The sequence below is a fragment of the Pantherophis guttatus genome, chromosome 1 (assembly GCF_059756535.1).
Source record: "Pantherophis guttatus breed Tessera chromosome 1, ASM5975653v1, whole genome shotgun sequence".
In the NCBI taxonomy this organism is placed as follows: domain Eukaryota; kingdom Metazoa; phylum Chordata; class Lepidosauria; order Squamata; family Colubridae; genus Pantherophis; species Pantherophis guttatus.
In genome coordinates this window covers 339,839,812-339,858,081 of record NC_142063.1, presented here as the reverse complement: position 1 = coordinate 339,858,081, position 18,270 = coordinate 339,839,812, and the positions used below count along the sequence as shown (strand labels likewise).

General features: G+C 45.4%; 1 protein-coding gene across 1 annotated transcript in view; it reads right to left on the bottom strand.

The window, feature by feature from the left end:
• SYNRG (synergin gamma) overlaps positions 1-18,270 on the bottom strand; it is an 88,455-nt gene that overhangs the window by 46,474 nt on the left and 23,711 nt on the right. Inside the window, exons 7-10 of the mRNA XM_087883452.1 lie at positions 11,228-11,305; positions 8,431-8,627; positions 7,385-7,633; positions 3,549-3,685 (exon numbers count right to left, since the gene is read on the bottom strand). Coding sequence (XP_087739578.1) covers positions 3,549-3,685; positions 7,385-7,633; positions 8,431-8,627; positions 11,228-11,305 — 661 coding nt within the window. The remainder of the gene's footprint in view (positions 1-3,548; positions 3,686-7,384; positions 7,634-8,430; positions 8,628-11,227; positions 11,306-18,270) is intronic.

Here is an 18,270-nt window from a genome sequence, read left to right as displayed (position 1 = left end):
TCAGAGGTGGTATTTGCCGGTTCTCTGAACTACTCAAAATTTCTGCTACCGGTTCTCCAGAACCTGTCAGGACCTGCTGGTTTTCACCCCTGGTTTGAATTCAGGACAAGTGACCATGGGGATGCTGCAATGGTCATAAATGTGAAAAATGATGGTAAGTCCCCTTTTTCAGTGCTGTTGTAACGTTGAACGGTCACTAAATGAACTGTTTAAGTCGAGGACTACTGTACTTGGATCAGCAGCGAATCCAACAAGGAAAGAAATCCAGTTGCCATGACTCCACTGAAAGACATTTATGGAGATGTGACTCAGTTTTGCGCAGAGTCTCTAAACTTGTTCTTTTATCATGGATCAAACCGTTCATCATTGATCAAGCACTTTCATGGAGTGCTCCCAAAGAAAAGCTTATTTGAGCAATTAATCTCGTTAAGCAATTACATTCGTCCTGAGGAAATGACTGATTAGAACCAGTTCCTGATGAAACACCTTCTACCCCAATTCTGACATTTGATTTTGACTTCTGTTCAGATCAGGGGTGTCAAATTCAATTTCATTGAGGGCCGCGTCAGGGCTGTGTTTCGCCCTGGGGGGCCGGGGTGGGTGTGGCCAGGGTCGGTGTGGCCATCTCGATGTCCCTCGTGTCGGGGACACCTGTGGACTGGAGGCCATCACAGCCGAAAACGGAGGTTGGGAGGGCCACGCATGGCTCTCCTGAGCTCTGTTTTCACTGGCAGAGTCACCACACGCCGGTCCTTCACTGTTTCCAGGGCAACCCCGCGGACCAGATCTTATCACCCTGCGGGCTGGATCCGGCCCGCGGGCCTTGAGTTTGACATCCCTGATTCAGATCAATACAGTGATTAGCTATGACTATGCTAATGGTAACGATATTATTGAGGCTTTTCAAATCATCAGAATCACCATTCTACTAAACGTAGAGATGAGCACTTAACGTTTGCTTTTGACAGCAGGAGAACATTTTTCATTTTTTCCCCTTGTTTTTATTTTCTCGGGCCTTTTAAATCCTTTTAGCGCCTCCAGTGTAGCACTGTTATTTTTAATGCTCCTTTAGATGCTTTTCCTATCCTGCTAGGTTGCTGAATTATTTATCTGCGTATCATTTTACTCAGTTTTGTGAGCTACCTTGAGAATGACAAGTGAGAAAAGGCAGGATAGGAAAGAGATGAAATGAAGGAAGTACAGGTAGTCCTCGACTTACAACCATTTGTTTAGTGACTATTCTGTCAGGCCTGGAAGCCATCTTTTTCACTGGATCTTCAGGCCTGCCACATTTACTACTGTGGGAAACTGGGACGGGGGATTGTATGCAACCAGGGTGATATACAGTCATAATAACATTCCTTTCTCAGAGAGTCAAGGACATCTTGCCCTGAACCTGGAGGGGTGTGACTGGGAGGCATCTCCAGTTGGGACGGTGCTTTGATTGGACCTTGTGATGGACATGTGGGTGCTGAGCAGGGTCTTGAACTTTCCTTTGGGTGGGGAAAACCTGGAAGCTTTCAGATTCGGTTTTTCCCAGATGTGCCAATGTGACATCTCTAATAAAGTGGAACTTTGAGGAAACTCAAGCCTCGGAATTTTCTTTTGTTGGGGGTGTTACTTGGAACCCTGACACGTTCGAGGTTACAATGACACTGAAATCTCGTGATCATACTTATGACTGTTGCAGCATCCTCAAGCTTGCGTGATTCTTTATTTATTTATTCTTTATTGGACAAATGTGATTGGACACACAAGGAATTTGTCTCCAGTGCATAAGCTCTCAGTGTACATACAAGCAGCAAGTGCTTTTTTCAAGAGGCAACTGGACTTATTTGTTTTTCTTTGAAGATTTTTCACTTCTCATTCAAGAAGCTTCTTCAGCTCTGACTGGATGGTGGGGAAATGGAAGGATTTATATTCCTTGCAGACTGCTGGTCATTTGCATTCTTTTTAGAGAGTCATTGAGGCCACCTGGAGGTTTATCTGTGCCCTCAGGGTCACCTGAGTAATGCAAATGGCTGTGGAGCTTTCTTAGAACTGAAAAGACTGTGTAGTTGTAGACTGTGTTGAAGGTTCCACACCCATTTGCACTATTCAGATGACCCTGAAGACTCCAGGTGGCCTCAATGACCCTTTAAAAGAATGCAAATGACCAGCTGTCTGCAAGGAATATAAATCCTTCCATTCCCCACCATCCAGTCAGAGTTGAAGAAGCTTCTTGGATGAGAAGCAAAACGTCTTCAAAGAAAAAAGAGAAAGTCCAGTTGCCTCTTGAAAAAGCACCTTTGGGACAGGTGTGACTGACTAACAACCACGTTGCTTACCAAAGGAAATTCTGATGCCAATTGGGGTCCTAAGTTGAGGATTAGCTGTATTCCCCACTGAATAGAATTATATCCTATGTCACCTGTTGAGCAATGGAAAGCATGGCTGCTGGCTTAAGAAGGATGCATGCAATTTTTGAAGATCATTTTAATGGCTTATAGAATCTGGTGTAAAGTGGGAGCTTTTATGAGTTGTTCCTACCACCACCAAACATTCAAGGAAATATAGAAGATACAGGTAGTCCTCAACTTGTGACCACAATTGAGCCCAAAATTTATGTTGTTAAGTGAGACATTTGTTAAGTGAGTTTTGCCCCATTTTACGACTTTTGTTTGCCACAGCTGTTAAGTGAATCATTGCAGTTGTTCAGTTAGTAACACGGATGTTACTTGAATCTGGCTTCCCCATTGACTTTGCTTCTCTGAAGGTCACAAAAGGGGATTACATGACCCCAGGACATTGCAACCGTCATAAATAGGAGTCAGTTGCCATGCATCCAAATTTTGATCATGTGACTATGGGGATGCTGAGACAGTCATAAGTGTGAAAAATATTTGTAGGTTATTTTTTTCAGTGCTGTTATCACTTTGAATGGTCACTAAATGAACTGTTGTAAGTCTAGATTACCTGTAATGTAGCTTTGATCCAAGAGGAAGAATACAATACTTAATGAGGATTGGGAAACTTTCATGGTTTGCCGAAAAAAAGAAAATTATAAAAGATTTACACATACTGGCCCTGGAAATAAGCTACCCAGAGTCATTGTCATTAACACCAGCTGTCTGCAATTACTGTAAATTCGAATCTCACCAGGCTCAAGGTTGACTCAGCCTTCCATCCTTTCTAAGGTAGGTAAATTGAGGACCCAGTTTGTGGGGGCAATAAGCTGACTTTGTATAAATATACAAAAGTATGAAGGCTATTGCTTAATGCATTGTAAGCCGCCCTGAATTTCCGGAGAAGGGCGGCATATAAATCAAATTAAAAAATAAATAAATTGAGAGTGTGTTGAGTGGCCATATAAATTTTCTTAAATTAAAAAAGAACAACACCCGTTTATGTTGATTACGATGTTTAGCATGGAGGATTCTGGGAATTCAAGTCCATGCATCCCAAAGTTGTCGAGGCTGAGAAATACTGACCTGGTCTATATCTTCTCAACTTGATTAAAAAGCGTTATGCAAAAAACGACGGTTACACGAGAGGGTCAAATTCTTTACCTGCTCCGCTGCTGTGCTGCTAACGTTTTCTTTGATCCGGGCGCTTCCCCTTGAAAATCTGTAAAAGTATCATCAAGTCCCCCTGACTTGGACGCATCTTGGAAATCCTGGAAGTCGTCATCATCTATTTTTGCAACCTAGAGATTTGAAGGACACGTAAGAACTTTTTCCAGGAGAATAGGCATAGGCATAGGCATAGGCATAGGCAAGGAATGGAATGGAATAGGAATAGGAATAGGAATAGGAATAGGAATAGGAATAGGAATAGGAATAGGAATAGAATAGAATAGAATAGAATAGAATAGAATAGAATAGAATAGAATAGAATAGAATAGAATAGAATAGAATAGAATAAGAGCATAATTTTAATTTTAGACATAGGACCATATTTGCATGCAGATTTTTCAAGGTTTATTACTTCCTCGTTTTAACGGTTAGCTGCAGGAAACACCAATACATGGCATCTATAAGCACCGCAACAAATAGTACTGTCCTTTCTGAGCCTACCAACTAGGGTAGGGTAGGGTAAGGTAGGGTAGAATAGAATAGAATGGAATGGAATGGAATGGAATGGAATGGAATAGAATAGAATAGAATAGAATAGAATAGAATAGAATAGAATAGAATAGAATAGAATAGAATAGAAATAATAGAACAGAACAGGACAAAAAGAATAGAATAGAATAGAAATAATAGAACAGAACAGAACAAAAAGAATAGAATAGAATAGAAATAATAGAATAGAATAGAATAGGAATAGGAATAGGAATAGGAATAGGAATAGGAATAGGAATAGGAATAGGAATAGAATAACAGAGTTGGAAGGGACCTTAGAGACCTTCTAGTCCAACCCCCTGCACAGGCAGGAAACCCTATACCCATGATGGTGAACCTATGGCACGCATGCCGGAAGTGGCATGCAGAGCCATCTCTCCAGGCATGCTGGGGAACTGCTCTTCCTGTTTCTGGTGCTCTGGTGCGTGCGCACTGGGAAACTGCTCTTCCGGTTTCCAGCACTCCCACGCATGCATGCTAGGTAGCTGCTCTTCTGGTTTCTGGTGCACCCCCGCACGCACTTCAGGCACGCGGGCCATAGGTTCGCCATCACGGGTATAGGGCATGGGTGTCAAAACTTGCAATATTTTCCCCCTTCACGGAGCTGGGATGGGCGTGGCCTGTGCATGACACATCCGGCCCGCGGGCCGCCAGTTTGCCATCCCTGGTATAGGGTCTCCTGCTTGAGGAGGGGGATGGACTGAAAGACTCCAAACTCCCTTCCAGCTCTATTCTGATTGATTGATTGATTGAAAACCTGAAAGCTTTGTTGTTTGTATATACGGATTGCACCATATATACAACCACAAATTGTTTTTTATTTTTAGTCCATGAATCTATACGACTGATAAGCTCCTATACCACTCATGGTGAACCTTTTTGCCATCGTGTGCCAAAAGTGGGAGCGCGGGGGGGAGGGGTGTCGCAAACACGTGCCCACACCCATAATTCAATATGCCCCCGTGCAGGCAAGCAACCCCCCTGCGTTCCCTCTGCAGAGGGATGGCCCGGTGGGCCCGGTAGGCATGTTCTTCGCCCTCCCCAGGCTCCAGAGGCTTTCTAGGAGCCTGGGGAGGGTGAAAACGGCCTTCCCCACCCTCCCGGAGGCCCTCCAGAGGCTGGAAATAGCCCGTTTGCTGACTTCCGGTCCATTTCTGGCCTTCGGAGGGCCTCCGGTGGAGGGGGCGGGAAAGGCCGTTGCTGTTTCCAGCCTCCAAAGGGCCTCAGGGGGCCGGGAAGGCTGTTTTCACCCTCCCCAGGCTCCTAGAAAGCCTCTGGAGCCTGGGGAGAGCGAAAAGCGCCCTTCCCCACCCCCCCGGAGGCCCTCTGGAGGCCAGAGACAGCCTGTTTCCTGACTTCCGGTAGGCCTGGAGCTGGAGCTGAACTAGGGCAACGCTCGCGTGCCCACCGATATGGCTCTGCGTGCCACCTGTGGCACGCGTGCCATAGGTTCGCCATGATGGTCCTACACTATCATATTGCAGAGAAGAAAGGAATGTCTGTCAAGAGCAGAAATTAGTTTTCTGCACAAGACTGTCTCCCTTTCTTTCAATCAGCTGCTCCAAAATAATTGGTCGAGACCAGGAGCCAATAAATATGGCAACTTTATGACTGGTGGACTTCAACTCCCAGAGTTCTATCGGAAGCATACAAAATTATAAAAGCGTAATAATAAATAACTGTATCTAAATCAGTATCGTAAGTATGGCTAGCTCAGGAATTTTGGGAGATGATGTCCACCGGTCATCAAGTTGCCATACAGAATAACAGAGTTGGAAGGAACCTTGGAGTCTAACCCCCTGTTCAAGCAATGATGCCCTTGACGTGATGTCCCGGTGCCTGGAGGCCGTGAAGCTCTGGATGGGGAGAAACAAGCTCAGACTCAACCCTTCCAAGACTGAGTGGCTGTGGTTTCTGGCGTCCCGATATAGCCAGCTGTTGCCATCGCTGGCTATTGGGGGCGAGTTATTGGCCCCCACGGATAGGGCTCGCAACTTGGGCGTCCTCCTGGATGCACGGCTGTCTTTAGAAGAGCATATGATGGCCGTGGCCAGGGGGGCTTTTTATCAGGTTCGCCTGATTCGCCAGTTGCGTCCCTTTCTGGATCGGGATTCCTTACGCACAGTCACTCAGGCACTCGTCACTTCCTGCCTGGACTACTGCAATGCTCTCTACATGGGGCTCCCCTTGAGGAGTACCCGGAGGCTCCAACTGGTGCAGAATGCGGCCGCGCGGAGGATTATGGGAGCGAGGGGTCGCTCCCATGTGACACCTCTCCTGCGTGAGCTGCATTGGCTTCCAGTGGTCTTCCGGGTGTGCTTCAAGGTGTTGGTCACCACCTTTAAAGCGCTCCATGGCATAGGACCTGGGTATTTGCGGGACCGCCTTCTGCCGCCGATAGCCTCCCACCGACCAGTACGCTCCCACAGAGAGGGACTCCTCAGGGTGCCGTCGGCCAGGCAATGTCGGCTGGCGACCCCCAGGGGGAGGGCCTTCTCTGTGGCAGCTCCCGCCCTCTGGAACGATTTGCCCCCGGAGATAAGAAGGATATCGGATCTCCGGGTCTTTCGCCCTGCCCTGAAAACTTTTCTTTTCCAGCAAGCAGGGCTGGCGTGAACCCCGCCCCCTTTTTTAGTTTTTAATTGTTATTAATTGTTTAGTTTTAATCTGTTAATGGGTTTTAATTCGCATTGTTTTAATTCGGGCCAAAGTATATAATTCTTTTAATTAATTTTAAATTTTGTATTGTTATGTATTTTAGTTCTGGCTGTGCACCGCCCTGAGTCCACTAGGAGAAGGGCGGTATATAAATTGAATAAATAAATAAATAAATAAATAAATTGTTTTTAAATTTTGTGAGTATATGTTTGTTTTAATATGGCTGTACACTGCCCTGAGTCCTTTCGGAGAAGGGCGGTATAGAAGTTTAATAAATACGAATACAAATACAAAGCAGGAGACCCCATGGCATTTCAGACATATGGCTGTCCAATCTCTTCTTAAAAGCCTCGTGTGTTGGAGCATTCACAACTTCTGGAGGCAAATTGTTCCACTGATTAATTGTTCTCACTGTTAGGAAATTTCTCCTTAGTTCTAGGTTGCTTCTCTCCTTGATTAGTTTCCACCCATTGCTTCTTGTCCTGCCTTTCGGTGCTTTTGACTACCCCTGGTCTAGATAATACGTTCAGACAGATGCTTGAATTCCATGGCTGAAAGTCAAAAGCTAAAAGAACAAGTTGCCTTAGACTAGCTTTATGACGGGGAATTATATCAGCACTAACCTGGTTTGCAGGGAAATGTTGGATGAAACTGCTGGACGTCTGTGTGGTGACTCCGCCCACTGGTGCCGCCATGCTGATCCCCACCACTGTTGGTCCTATATTAAGAGGCATGGAAACCGGTGGCCCAGGAGGCATCAAAGGCTGTTGGCTCACTGTGACAGGGATGGCCATCTGAAGCCCACTTAAGGTAGGGATGGGAGCAGAAGGAAACTGGTTTAAACCGTCAGGGCTCATGGCTGGCATGCCTCTCTGTATGAGGGGGGGAAAATGCAGAAAACAGAGCGTTTGCACAACCAAGTCAATTAAAGCATTTGCACACCTTATACAACTTAATTGGTGCTAGCTTTAGTCTTGCTTAATTATTATTTATTTATTTATTTTTATTTTATTTGATTTATATGCCGCCCTTCTCCGGAGACTCAGGGCGGCTTACAATGCGTTAAGCAATAGCCTTCATACTTTTGTATATTCATACAAAGTCAGCTTATTGCCCCCACAAACTGGGTCCTCATTTAACCTACCTTAGAAAGGATGGAAGGCTGAGTCAACCTTGAGCCTGGTAAGATTCGAACCTGCAGTAATTGCAGGCAGCTGTGTTAATAACAGGGTGCTTTAGACCACTGTGCTACCAAGGCTCAATTATTTGCAGGTAACACTGCCCCTCGATAGACAAGCCATTAAGGACATGTCCCGTCCAGTGGTGGGTTTCAAAATTTTTTACTACCGGTTCTGTGGCCGTGGCTTGGTGGGCGTGGCATGGCTTGGTGGATGTGGCTTGGTGGGTGTGGCATGGGAAGGATACTGTAAAATCTCCATTCCCTCCCCAATCCACAGGAAGGTTACTGCAAAATTCCCATTTCCTCCTGATCAGCTGAGATTTAGGAGGCAGAGAATAGATGGGGGTGGGGCCAGTCAGAATTTTTACTACCGGTTCTCCGAACTACTCAAAATTTCTGCTACCGGTTCTCCACAACTGGTCAGAACCTGCTGAAACCCACCTCTGGTCCCGTCCCGTCCCCAGTTTTATCTCTGATCCCGATTCCTACCTGAGTGAGCGCAATCATAGCCAAAACGGTGTAGAGTTCTTCTTTTGTCAGCTTCCCTGGAGTGGTGCGATTGGCTAAGGCCCAAATTTGCCCAAGAGTTTCTCTGGGAAGCCCAGAGGACATCAGAATCGGATAGAGTTTGCCGGTATCTATCCCGGAGGATGTCATGGTGGTTTCGAGAATCTTCTTATAAAGATCTGGGAAGGAAAGAATTTGGTCCAAGAGATTAAATATGTTCTGACCTAGGCTTCACAAAAGCACAACAAAACCCCTTTTTATTAAGCTAATGTGAATGCCTCTCATTCACCTCCAGCAAAGTCCCAGCAAAAAGTCTTTCAAGGGTGAATTTACAACCACAGACCTTATCAGGCTTGGAGAGCTGCCAGGCCGATATCTTCCAAACGCAATGCTGTACAAGAAAAGACTGATCTTCACACTAATTTGTCTCCTGCAAACTCCACTCCCCTTTCGCTCCTCTTTATTCCCTATGGGAGGGGCCATTCACCATCCACCTGTGCCTTTACTCCTGAGTCGGCCCTTGTTCCTTAGCTGTTCCCTTCTCCTGGCAGCTCTGCGCATGCGCACATCAAGAACAGGCTCCAGCTGTTCTTCAGCCCCACTGATATCCGACTCTGAAGGTAGCTGGGCCCTGGCCCCATCTCTGCCTCCGATACAGAGCACTCATCAGAGTCCTCCCCAGACTCCAGGACTGGCCCATGTTCCTCCCCAATCTCCTCACTGGCCGCTGGCGGGCCACAACAAAATACAGCAAACTCAAGCAAATCCAAAAGGTTGGGCCTTTTCTGCTCTCAAACATTAACCTGAATTGATTTAATTAATTTATATCCCGCCTTTACTATTTTTATAAACAACTCCAGGCGGAAAACATATCTAATGCTCCTTCTTCCTCCTATTTTCCCCACGACAACAACCCTGTGAGGTGAGTTGGGCTGAGAAAGAGTGATTGGCCCAAAGTCACCCAGCTGCCTTTCGTAGCTAAGGCAGGGTTTGAGATCATGCCTTAACTCTTAGGCTGGTGGCCCCCAACCATTTGGGCACCAGGGACCGGTTCCGTGGAGAGAGATTTTTCCACGGGCCGGAGGGGACGTGGTGTCGTGTGCTTCCTGCATCCAACAGATGGGTCTTCCCTTGTTTGCGTGGCCCAGTTTCTGGAATGCTGCGGACCGTTGCCGGTCCATGGACCAGAGGTTGGGGACCCCTGCCTTAGACGAAACTGGCAAAGATGATAAATTCAGTCATCAAAACTGAACTGCTCCAAAGAGATCACTTTCCTTAAATGTATCAGATTTTGCAGTAGAAATTAAATCCAGAAAGCACACACAGGTAAACTGATTCAGCAGGATTCATTAACTTCTTTATATACATATAATACATGAAGATAAATGTACAATACCAATATAGATTCTTCTTCAACATAGTAGCAGTTACAAGCAAAACACAAGGCAGGAGAGAAGAGTTAGTTTCATTTCAGCAGAGCAGACTAGTTTCTGTTTCTCTGCACAGACTCAGAAGCTGCAGACTAAGACATGCCCTGGCTCCAGTCTGTCTCAGCTCCCAAACAGCCCTCATTGGCTGACTTAGTTGCTATGCCTATACATTGGCTGACCTTGTTACCATGTCCTATTCCAGTTGATGAATATACTCTGACAAAATGTGGAAGGAATTTGCCTTTTACTAAGTTTCACTAACTGCTTCTGAAAGGATAGCTGCGATTGTATTTGTGTGTGTGCGTGTGCAATGCACGTGCATACATGTGTGTGCACCTTCAAGTCAGTTTTAACTCCTATAACTGTCTGGAAAAGTCCCTGCAGTGTTCTTGGCAAGGTTTTTCAGGAGTAATTTGCCATTGTCATCTTCCTAGGGCTAAGAGAAAGTGACTGGCCTAAGGTCACCCAGCTGGCTTTGAGTCTAAAACAGTACTAGAACTCAGAGTTTCCTGGTTCGTACCCTGATGCCTTAACCAGTTTGGCTTTTTTTTAAAATCCTTGTTAATAACATCCTTGACAACAGGATCCAAATTAAAATTCATTTGTTGTCTGATCAAAATAGCACGGTACATGCATGGTGGAGCAGCGGACTAAAGCGCTGTTAAAGTAGCATTTAGCTGCCAGCTGCCTGCAATTACTGCGAGTTCAAATCTCACCAGGCTCAAGGTTGACTCAGCCTTCCATCCTTCCGAGGTAGGTAAAATGAGGACCCGAATTGTGGGGGCAATAAGCTGACTTTGTATAAAAAAGAACACCGCTTAGGAGGGGCCGAAAGCCCTACTAAGCAGGTATATACAAAAGTATGAAAGCTATTGCTTAACGCATTGTAAGCCACCCTGAGTCTCCGGAGAAGGGCGGCATATAAATCAAACCAATGAATGAATGAATGAATGAATGAATGAATAAATAAATAAATAAATAAATAAATAAATAAATAAATAAATAAATAAATAAAGTGTAAACAACAAGAGGAAAATGAACTGATAATAGCAATAGCACTTATATACTGCTTCACAATGTTTACAGCCCTCTCTAAGCGGTTTACAGAGTCAACATCTTGCCCCCAACAATCTGGGTCCTCATTTTACCCACCTCGGAAGGATGGAAGGCTGAGTCAACCTTGAGCCTGGTGAGATTCGATCTGCCAAATTGCAGTCAGCCGGCAGTCAGCAGAAGTAGCCTGCAGTACTGCACTCTAACCACTGCGCCACCAGGGCTCATAACAACACGAGAATGACATTTCCTGCCTGAATACAGTATTCATCCTCAATCATTTTATTAATTATTACCTGGAATTAAATTATCATTGTAAATCCACGGAGGCATCATTTGCTGGATTGGATCCTGGGAAGGAAAAACTCCAACGCCTAAAGACACAGACACACACAAAAAGACAGACCTTTAGAAAATAGCTAAAACAAATGACTCCGTTGGGACACGTCTATCAAGAGTAGTTCAAAGGAAGGGATCAGCTCTCCGAAGGTGGTTAAAGAAATAGAAAGTGATTGGGTCAAGAAAAAGGAGCATTCTTGTAAATGTGCTTTTAAATAGGATTGGAAACTGAGATATATTTAGGTTAGCAGCCTAAGCGTAACCAAAGACAGCAAGAGGGCACACAAACAACACAAACTCTGCAGGTGTTAATGGTGTGGGTGAAAAAGTCATCAGAATGGATACACAATGAATAACTCGCACAACTGTTGTATGCCGTCCAGAGCCACACTCTTGTAAAGTGGGCCGTCATATAAATATGATAAATGAAAATAAAAGATGCAGTCAGGTGATTGTACAGCAGGTGGTTAAGCCTGTTGCTCAACTGCTGCTAATGCTAACCAGCAGCATGAAGGTCTTGTCTATTCTTAGGTTTTTCTTTTTAATATTAAAACGGAGCAGCCCTTTAAGCAGAGGACAGATGGGAAGTTGGCAACTTTAGATTATTAAAGGGAAGGGAGAGAGGGAGAGAGGAAAAGATAGAGGGAGGGAGGGAGGGAGGGAAGGAAGATAGGAAGGAAGGGAGAGAGAGGGAGGGAGGGAGGGACGAAGGAAGATAGGGAGGGAGGGAGGGAGGGAGGGAGGGAGGGAGGAAGGAAGGAAGGAAGGAAAAGATAGGAGGGAGGGAGGGAGGGAGGGAGGAAGGAAGGAAGGAAGGAAAAGATAGGAGGGAGGGAAGGGAGGAAGATAGGAAGGAAGGAAGATAGGAAGGAAGGGAGGGAGGGAGGAAGAGAGGGAGGGAGGGAGGGAGGGAGGGAGGGAGGGAGGAAGATAGGAAGGAAAGGAGGAAGGAAGGGAGGGACGAAGATAGGAAGGAAGGGAGGGAGGGAGGAAGGAAGATAGGAAGGAAGGGAGGAAGGAAGGAAGATAGGAAGGAAGGGAGGGAGGGAGGAAGATAGGAAGGAAGGGAGGAAGATGGGAAGGAAGGGAGGGAGGAAGGGAGGAAGACAGGGAGGGAGGGAGGGAGGAAAAGATAGATATAGGGAGGGAGGGAGGGAGGGAAGGAAGGAAGGAAGGAAGGACAGAGGGAGGGAGAGAGGGAGGAAGAAAAGAAGGGAGATTTTATGCACCACTGGAGAGCCTAATCCCGGTTAATAGCACTGGGTGATCTTTCTAACTTGGGTGTTTTGTGACTTCTATGCATAAATTACTTCCTACAAGATGGTCTTCACTTTCCTCAACTATAACACCTACTTCCTTCAAGCATGCATCCCTGTTAGGTCCTCTCTACCAAACTGTGAAGTTGGGCCAGCAAAAAGCTGGAGGGCTGGAATTTCTGGGAGTTGTAGTCCTAGCACGTCGGTAAAGTGGCAAGTTGGAGAAAGTCGTTTTTAGAGCAAATGAGGGCCGATACTCCTTGGACAAGTGAATGGCAGCAAAGAGGAGGACGAGAAGGAGGAGATGGGGAAACAGACAAGGAGGAGAAGGAAAAGAAGAGGGGGAGGGGAAGGAGAAGGAGAAGAGAAAGAGGAGGAGATGGGGAGACAGAGAAGGAAAAGAAGATGAGGAGGAGGAAGAGATGGGGAGACAAAAGAGGAGGAGGAGGAAAAGAAGAGGAGGAAGGAGGAGAAGGAAAAGGAGAAGAAGAGGAAGAGATGGGGAGACAGAGAAGGAAAAGAAGATGAGGAGGAGGAAGAGATGGGGAGACAAAGAAGGAGGAGGAGGAAAAGAAGAGGAGGAAGGAGGAGAAGGAGAAGGAGAAGAAGAGGAAGAGATGGGGAGACAGAGAAGGAAAAGAAGAGGAGGAAGAGGAAGAGCAGGAGGAGGAGGAGGAGGAAGAGGAAGAGCAGGAGGAGGAGAGAAGGAATAATGTTTTGCTTGGAAAAGAGAACAGGCTCAAAACATATGCCAAGAGCTGGTTAAGGGCCAACGCCATATTATGTGGTAAGTTAGGATTAAAAGGTGCTTCATTGTTATGATTCAAGCAGGGATTCAGAGCAAAATTACCCAGCAGTCACCTTAAGAGGTTAGAACAGTGAAGGGAGAAGGATCCACCTGGGCTGAAAACAACAGATTGGCTCACCGCACTCTTGAACTGGCAGCTTTGGTTCTGAAGCCTTGTTTGCCTCTGGACAGGGGGCTCCCTTGGGAAGGGCCCCTAGGGACTTCCTGCCACTGGCTGCTAACTGGGGACCAGGGCTGTTTACAGCTGAAGCGGCAGCGCTGAGCTCAACCTCAGGCGCCTTCAGCTTGATTTGAGTCTGCCCAAATTCACTCAACCCGCAAGGTGCCAAAGGCTTGTCTTCTAAGAAACAGCCTGAGTGAATAAAAGGAGGAATTAGACACACTTTGCTAAATTGCACTTCCCTTTAGAGCTTTAGCCCATTCCTTAATCCCACAGGCGAAAAGGGGAAACACAAACGCGCCCACAGCCCCACCAAGGAGGGCTGGAGTGACTCAGTAACTATTTTCAAAGAGGACGATTGTCACTGGGTCACGTCAGTCCTTTATTTAAAGATAATGCATCACAAAAGATGCTGCCAATGCAGATAGTCCTCGATTTAGGACCCTGACGGAGCCTGCTGATCATGAATGGAAGTCGTGACGGTCATAAAGTGAAATCAATTTTACGGTGCAAAAGTTGACGGAGCCTTTTGTGTTTTGAGGTGGGGGGTGGGGTGGGGAAATGCAACTTTGATTTTGGGTTTTTACCGATTAGATAGGTTTGTTGTTATAGAAATCAGTGGTGAAATCCTACCGGTTCGGGCAAACCGGTAGTGCTAAAAGCTACCGGTTCAGCAAACCGGTAGTAGAAAAATGCTACTGGTTGGTCTGAACCGGTATTTCCGACAATCAGCTGTGACATATGATTTATATTCACTATAAAGCAGGAAATCCTGCTTTCTAGCGAATCTAAATAGCGCTGCACAGCTGTTCCCCCCCTCGCTGTTCTACTTACCGTATTTTTCGGAGTATAAAACGCACCTTTTTCCCCCCTAAAAGAGACTGAAAATTTGGGTGCATCTTATACTCTGAATGTAGCTTTTTTTAAGCTTTTTTTCAGCCCTAACGAGGCGCTAACAAGGTGCTAGCGAGTGAAGCGATCTTCCCAGCTTTGCCTGCTCCCTCGACTCCGCTGTGCTTCAACGAGGAACTAGCGAGTGAAGCCATCTCCATACTTCGCTCCAACTCTCAGCTGTTCTTTAGAAGCTTTTTTCCAGCCCTAACTAGGCGCTAGCCGAGTGAAGCGATCTCCCCGTGCTTTGCCTGCTTTTCTCATTGCTGCTTCCTCTCAGCTGTGCCTTAGAAGCTGTTTTTTATCCCCAAGCAGGGGATAAAAAACCAGCAAACTAATGTGCTGAAACTGACCAGACTAAGGACGCTAGCCAGTGAATACCTGGTTGGCAGATTTTTTTTTCCTATTTTCCTCCTCAAAAACTAAGCTGTGTCTTATACTCCAGTGCGTCTTATACTCTGGTGCGTCTTATACTCTAAAAAATACGGTACCTTAGAAAGCGTCCTTTTTTCGTGCGAAGTGCGTGTTTCGTGCACACTGTGCATATGCAAACACAGCATGCGTTTGGCACGCACCGCATCTGCGTGGGCAGCAAACCGATGGCAAACCACGGAGGATTTCACCACTGATAGAAATGGCTAGTTTATACTACTATGTAAAAGTAAAAAGTTTTTCTTTCTTTTTTCTCTTTGCCCTGCTCTTTTCCCTTCCCTTCTCCCTCCCTTATTTTCCAACTGTTTTGTATTTTTGTATTGTATATTATAAACAAATAAAACAATAAATAAAGTGAAGCCAATTTTACGACATTTTTGGCAGCGGTCGTGAAGTGAACTGCTATGAGCCCATCCTGCCAAAAACTGGAGGTAAATGCTGGTTTTCGACAAAAATGTCATAAAATAGGACGCTGCAAACAGTGTCAATGCAGGCTGGTTGCCGAGTGTCCAATATGTTGTCATGTTGGAACTCTGGAACTGGGTCACAGGTGCCCACAGGAAGGTTTATTTTAACCGTTGAATGGTTGCTACTAGTTATAAGTTGAGGACTATCTGCACTAAGCATACCCAGAATTCAGCAGAACAAGAAAAGGGACAAGAGATGCATTACCCTTAAAAAAAAATATTAAGAGAATTTTTTTACATTCTAAAGGTAAAGGACTGTAACTGAGAATAATAATAATCCAACCCCTCCATTATGCAAAACTGGCCTGGTTGTTTTTAAATCTACCAGAATGCTTTAAATTGTAAATTGTTAAATTGTAAATGTAAATTAAATCTAAATCTACTAGAATAATTTAAATTATAAGAAGGCCTGGGGGGGACCCAGGGAAGCGGAGACACGTGGCTTCATTGAGGTAGATATAATCATTTTCTCTTTGCTTCGGGGTTCGCATATTTTTGTTCCTAATAATATTTAATTTTTAACATTGATTTTTTTAAAGACTTTTATGATTGGTTTAATATATGTGTCATTTTGTTTGATGGTTGTCTACTGCCCAGAGTTGCTTTTCATAAGATGGGCAGCCATGCAAATTTGATAAATAAAATAATAAAATGTATTTTATTTTATTTATAAAATGTATTGGCCGCTTATCTTACCACAGAGTTTAATAGAATAAAATAAGATAAAATAGAATAGAATAAAATAAAATAAAATAAAATAAAATGAAATGAAATAAAATAAAATAATAAAATAAAATAAAATAAAATAAAATAAAATAAAATAAAATAAAAAAATAAAATAAAATAAAATAAAACAAAACAAAACAAAATAAACTTTCTGGCTTTTCTGATTTGAAAATGCTAAAGTTTCTTTCTTTACTCGCTATCTGGTCTGAAGTCTGTCAAATGCCTTCATATATATATGTCAAGGTGATATAAATGCCTTGATACATACATACATACATACATACATACATACATACATACATACATACATACCAGGGGTGCTATTTAGCAGATCCTGACAGGTTCTGGAGAACCGATAGTGGAAAGTTTGAGTAGCTCGAAGAACCGGCAAATACCACCTCTGGCTGGCTCCAGAGTGGGGAGGGAATGGGGATTTTGCAGTATCCTTCCCCTGGAGTGGGGTGGGAATGGGGATTTTGTTTATGTTTATGTTTATGTTTTATTAAATTTGTATACCGCCCTTCTCCCGAAGGACTCAGGGCGGTGAACAGCCAAAATTAAAATACATACAGTAGAAAAATTAAAATAAATTAAAACAGAATTAAATCAGTTTGGCTTCCTTAAATTTTTTAAAACCCTTTACCCATAAAATAACCCATTAAAATTTTAAGCCAGCCCGGCTTGCTGGAATAAGAAGGTCTTCAACGCTCGGTGGAAAGTATGGAGGTCCAGGATCAGTCGTATTCCTGGGGGTAGCTCGTTCCAGAGGGCGGGTGCCCCCACAGAGAAGGCTCTCCCCCTGGGGATCGTCAGTCGACATTGCCTGACCGACAGCACTCTGAGGAGACCCTCTCTGTGGGAGCGGACTGGCCAGTGGGAGGTTATTGGTGGCAGACGGTGGTCTCGTAAGTATCCAGGCCCTAAGCCATGGAGCACTTTAAAGATGAGAACCAATACCTTGAAGCGCACCCGGAAGACCACCGAGAACCAGTGCAGCTCGCGCAGGAGAGGTGTTACATGGGAGCGCCATGTCGCCCCCATAATTACCCGTGCGGCTGCATTCTGGACCAGCTGGAGCCTCCGGATGCTCCTCAAGGGGAGCCCCATGTAGAGAGCATTGCAGTAGTCCAGGCGAGAGGTGACGAGGGCGCGAGTGACCATGCATAAGGAGTCCTGATCCAGAAAGGGACGCAACTGGCGTATCAGGCGAACTGATAAAAAGCCCCCCTGGCCTCCGCCGTCATATGCTCTTCTAAAGACAGCCCTGCATCCAGGAGGACGCCCAAGTTACAAGCCCTCTCCGTGGGGGCCAATGACTCGCCCCCAATAGCCAGCGATGGCACCAGCTGGCTATATCGCGACGCCGGCAGCCACAGCCACTCGTCTTGGAGTTTTGGAGTATCCTTCCCCTGGAGTGGGGAGGGAATGGGGATTTTGCAGTATCCTTCCCCTGGAGTGGGGTGGGAATGGGGATTTTGCAGTATCTTTCCCCTAGGAGTGGGGAGGGAATGGGGATTTTCCTGGAGTGGGGCGGGAATGGGGATTTTGCAGTATCCTTCCCCTGGAGTGGGGAGGGAATGGGGATTTTGCAGTATCCTTCCCCTGGAGTGGGGCGGGAATGGAGATTTTGCAGTATCCTTCCCCTGGAGTGGGGTGGGAATGGAGATTTTGTAGTATCCTTCCCCTGGAGTGGGGTGGGAATGGAGATTTTGCAATATCCTTCCCCTGGAGTGGGGAGGGAATTGAGATTTTGCAGTATCCTTCCCCTGGAGTGGGGCAGGAATGGAGATTTTGCAGTATCCTTTCCCTGGAGTGGGGTGGGAATGGAGATTTTGCAATATCCTACCCCCAGGAGTGGGGAGGGAATGGAGATTTTGCAGTATCCTTCCCCTGGAGTGGGGTGGGAATGGAGATTTTGCAGTATCCTTCCCCTGCCACACCATGCCCACCAAGCCACGCCCACAGTACCGGCAGTTAAAAAATTTTTTTACATTTTTGCAAAATAGTTTTTAACTTACGGCCACAATTGGGACGAGAATTCCTTTGTATTTTATACATTGATAAAACAATAAAACTTATAGTGTCAAAGAATTTCCATTACTAAGTAAGGTGGTTAAGTGAGTGGCACCTGATTTTATGGTTTTTTTTGCTTTGTTAAGTGAATCACACAATCGATCAACTCCATCTTCCCCCCCATTGATTTTGCTTATGGCAAACAGGATGGAAGTTCACAAAAGGAGATGACATCACCTCCACGGGA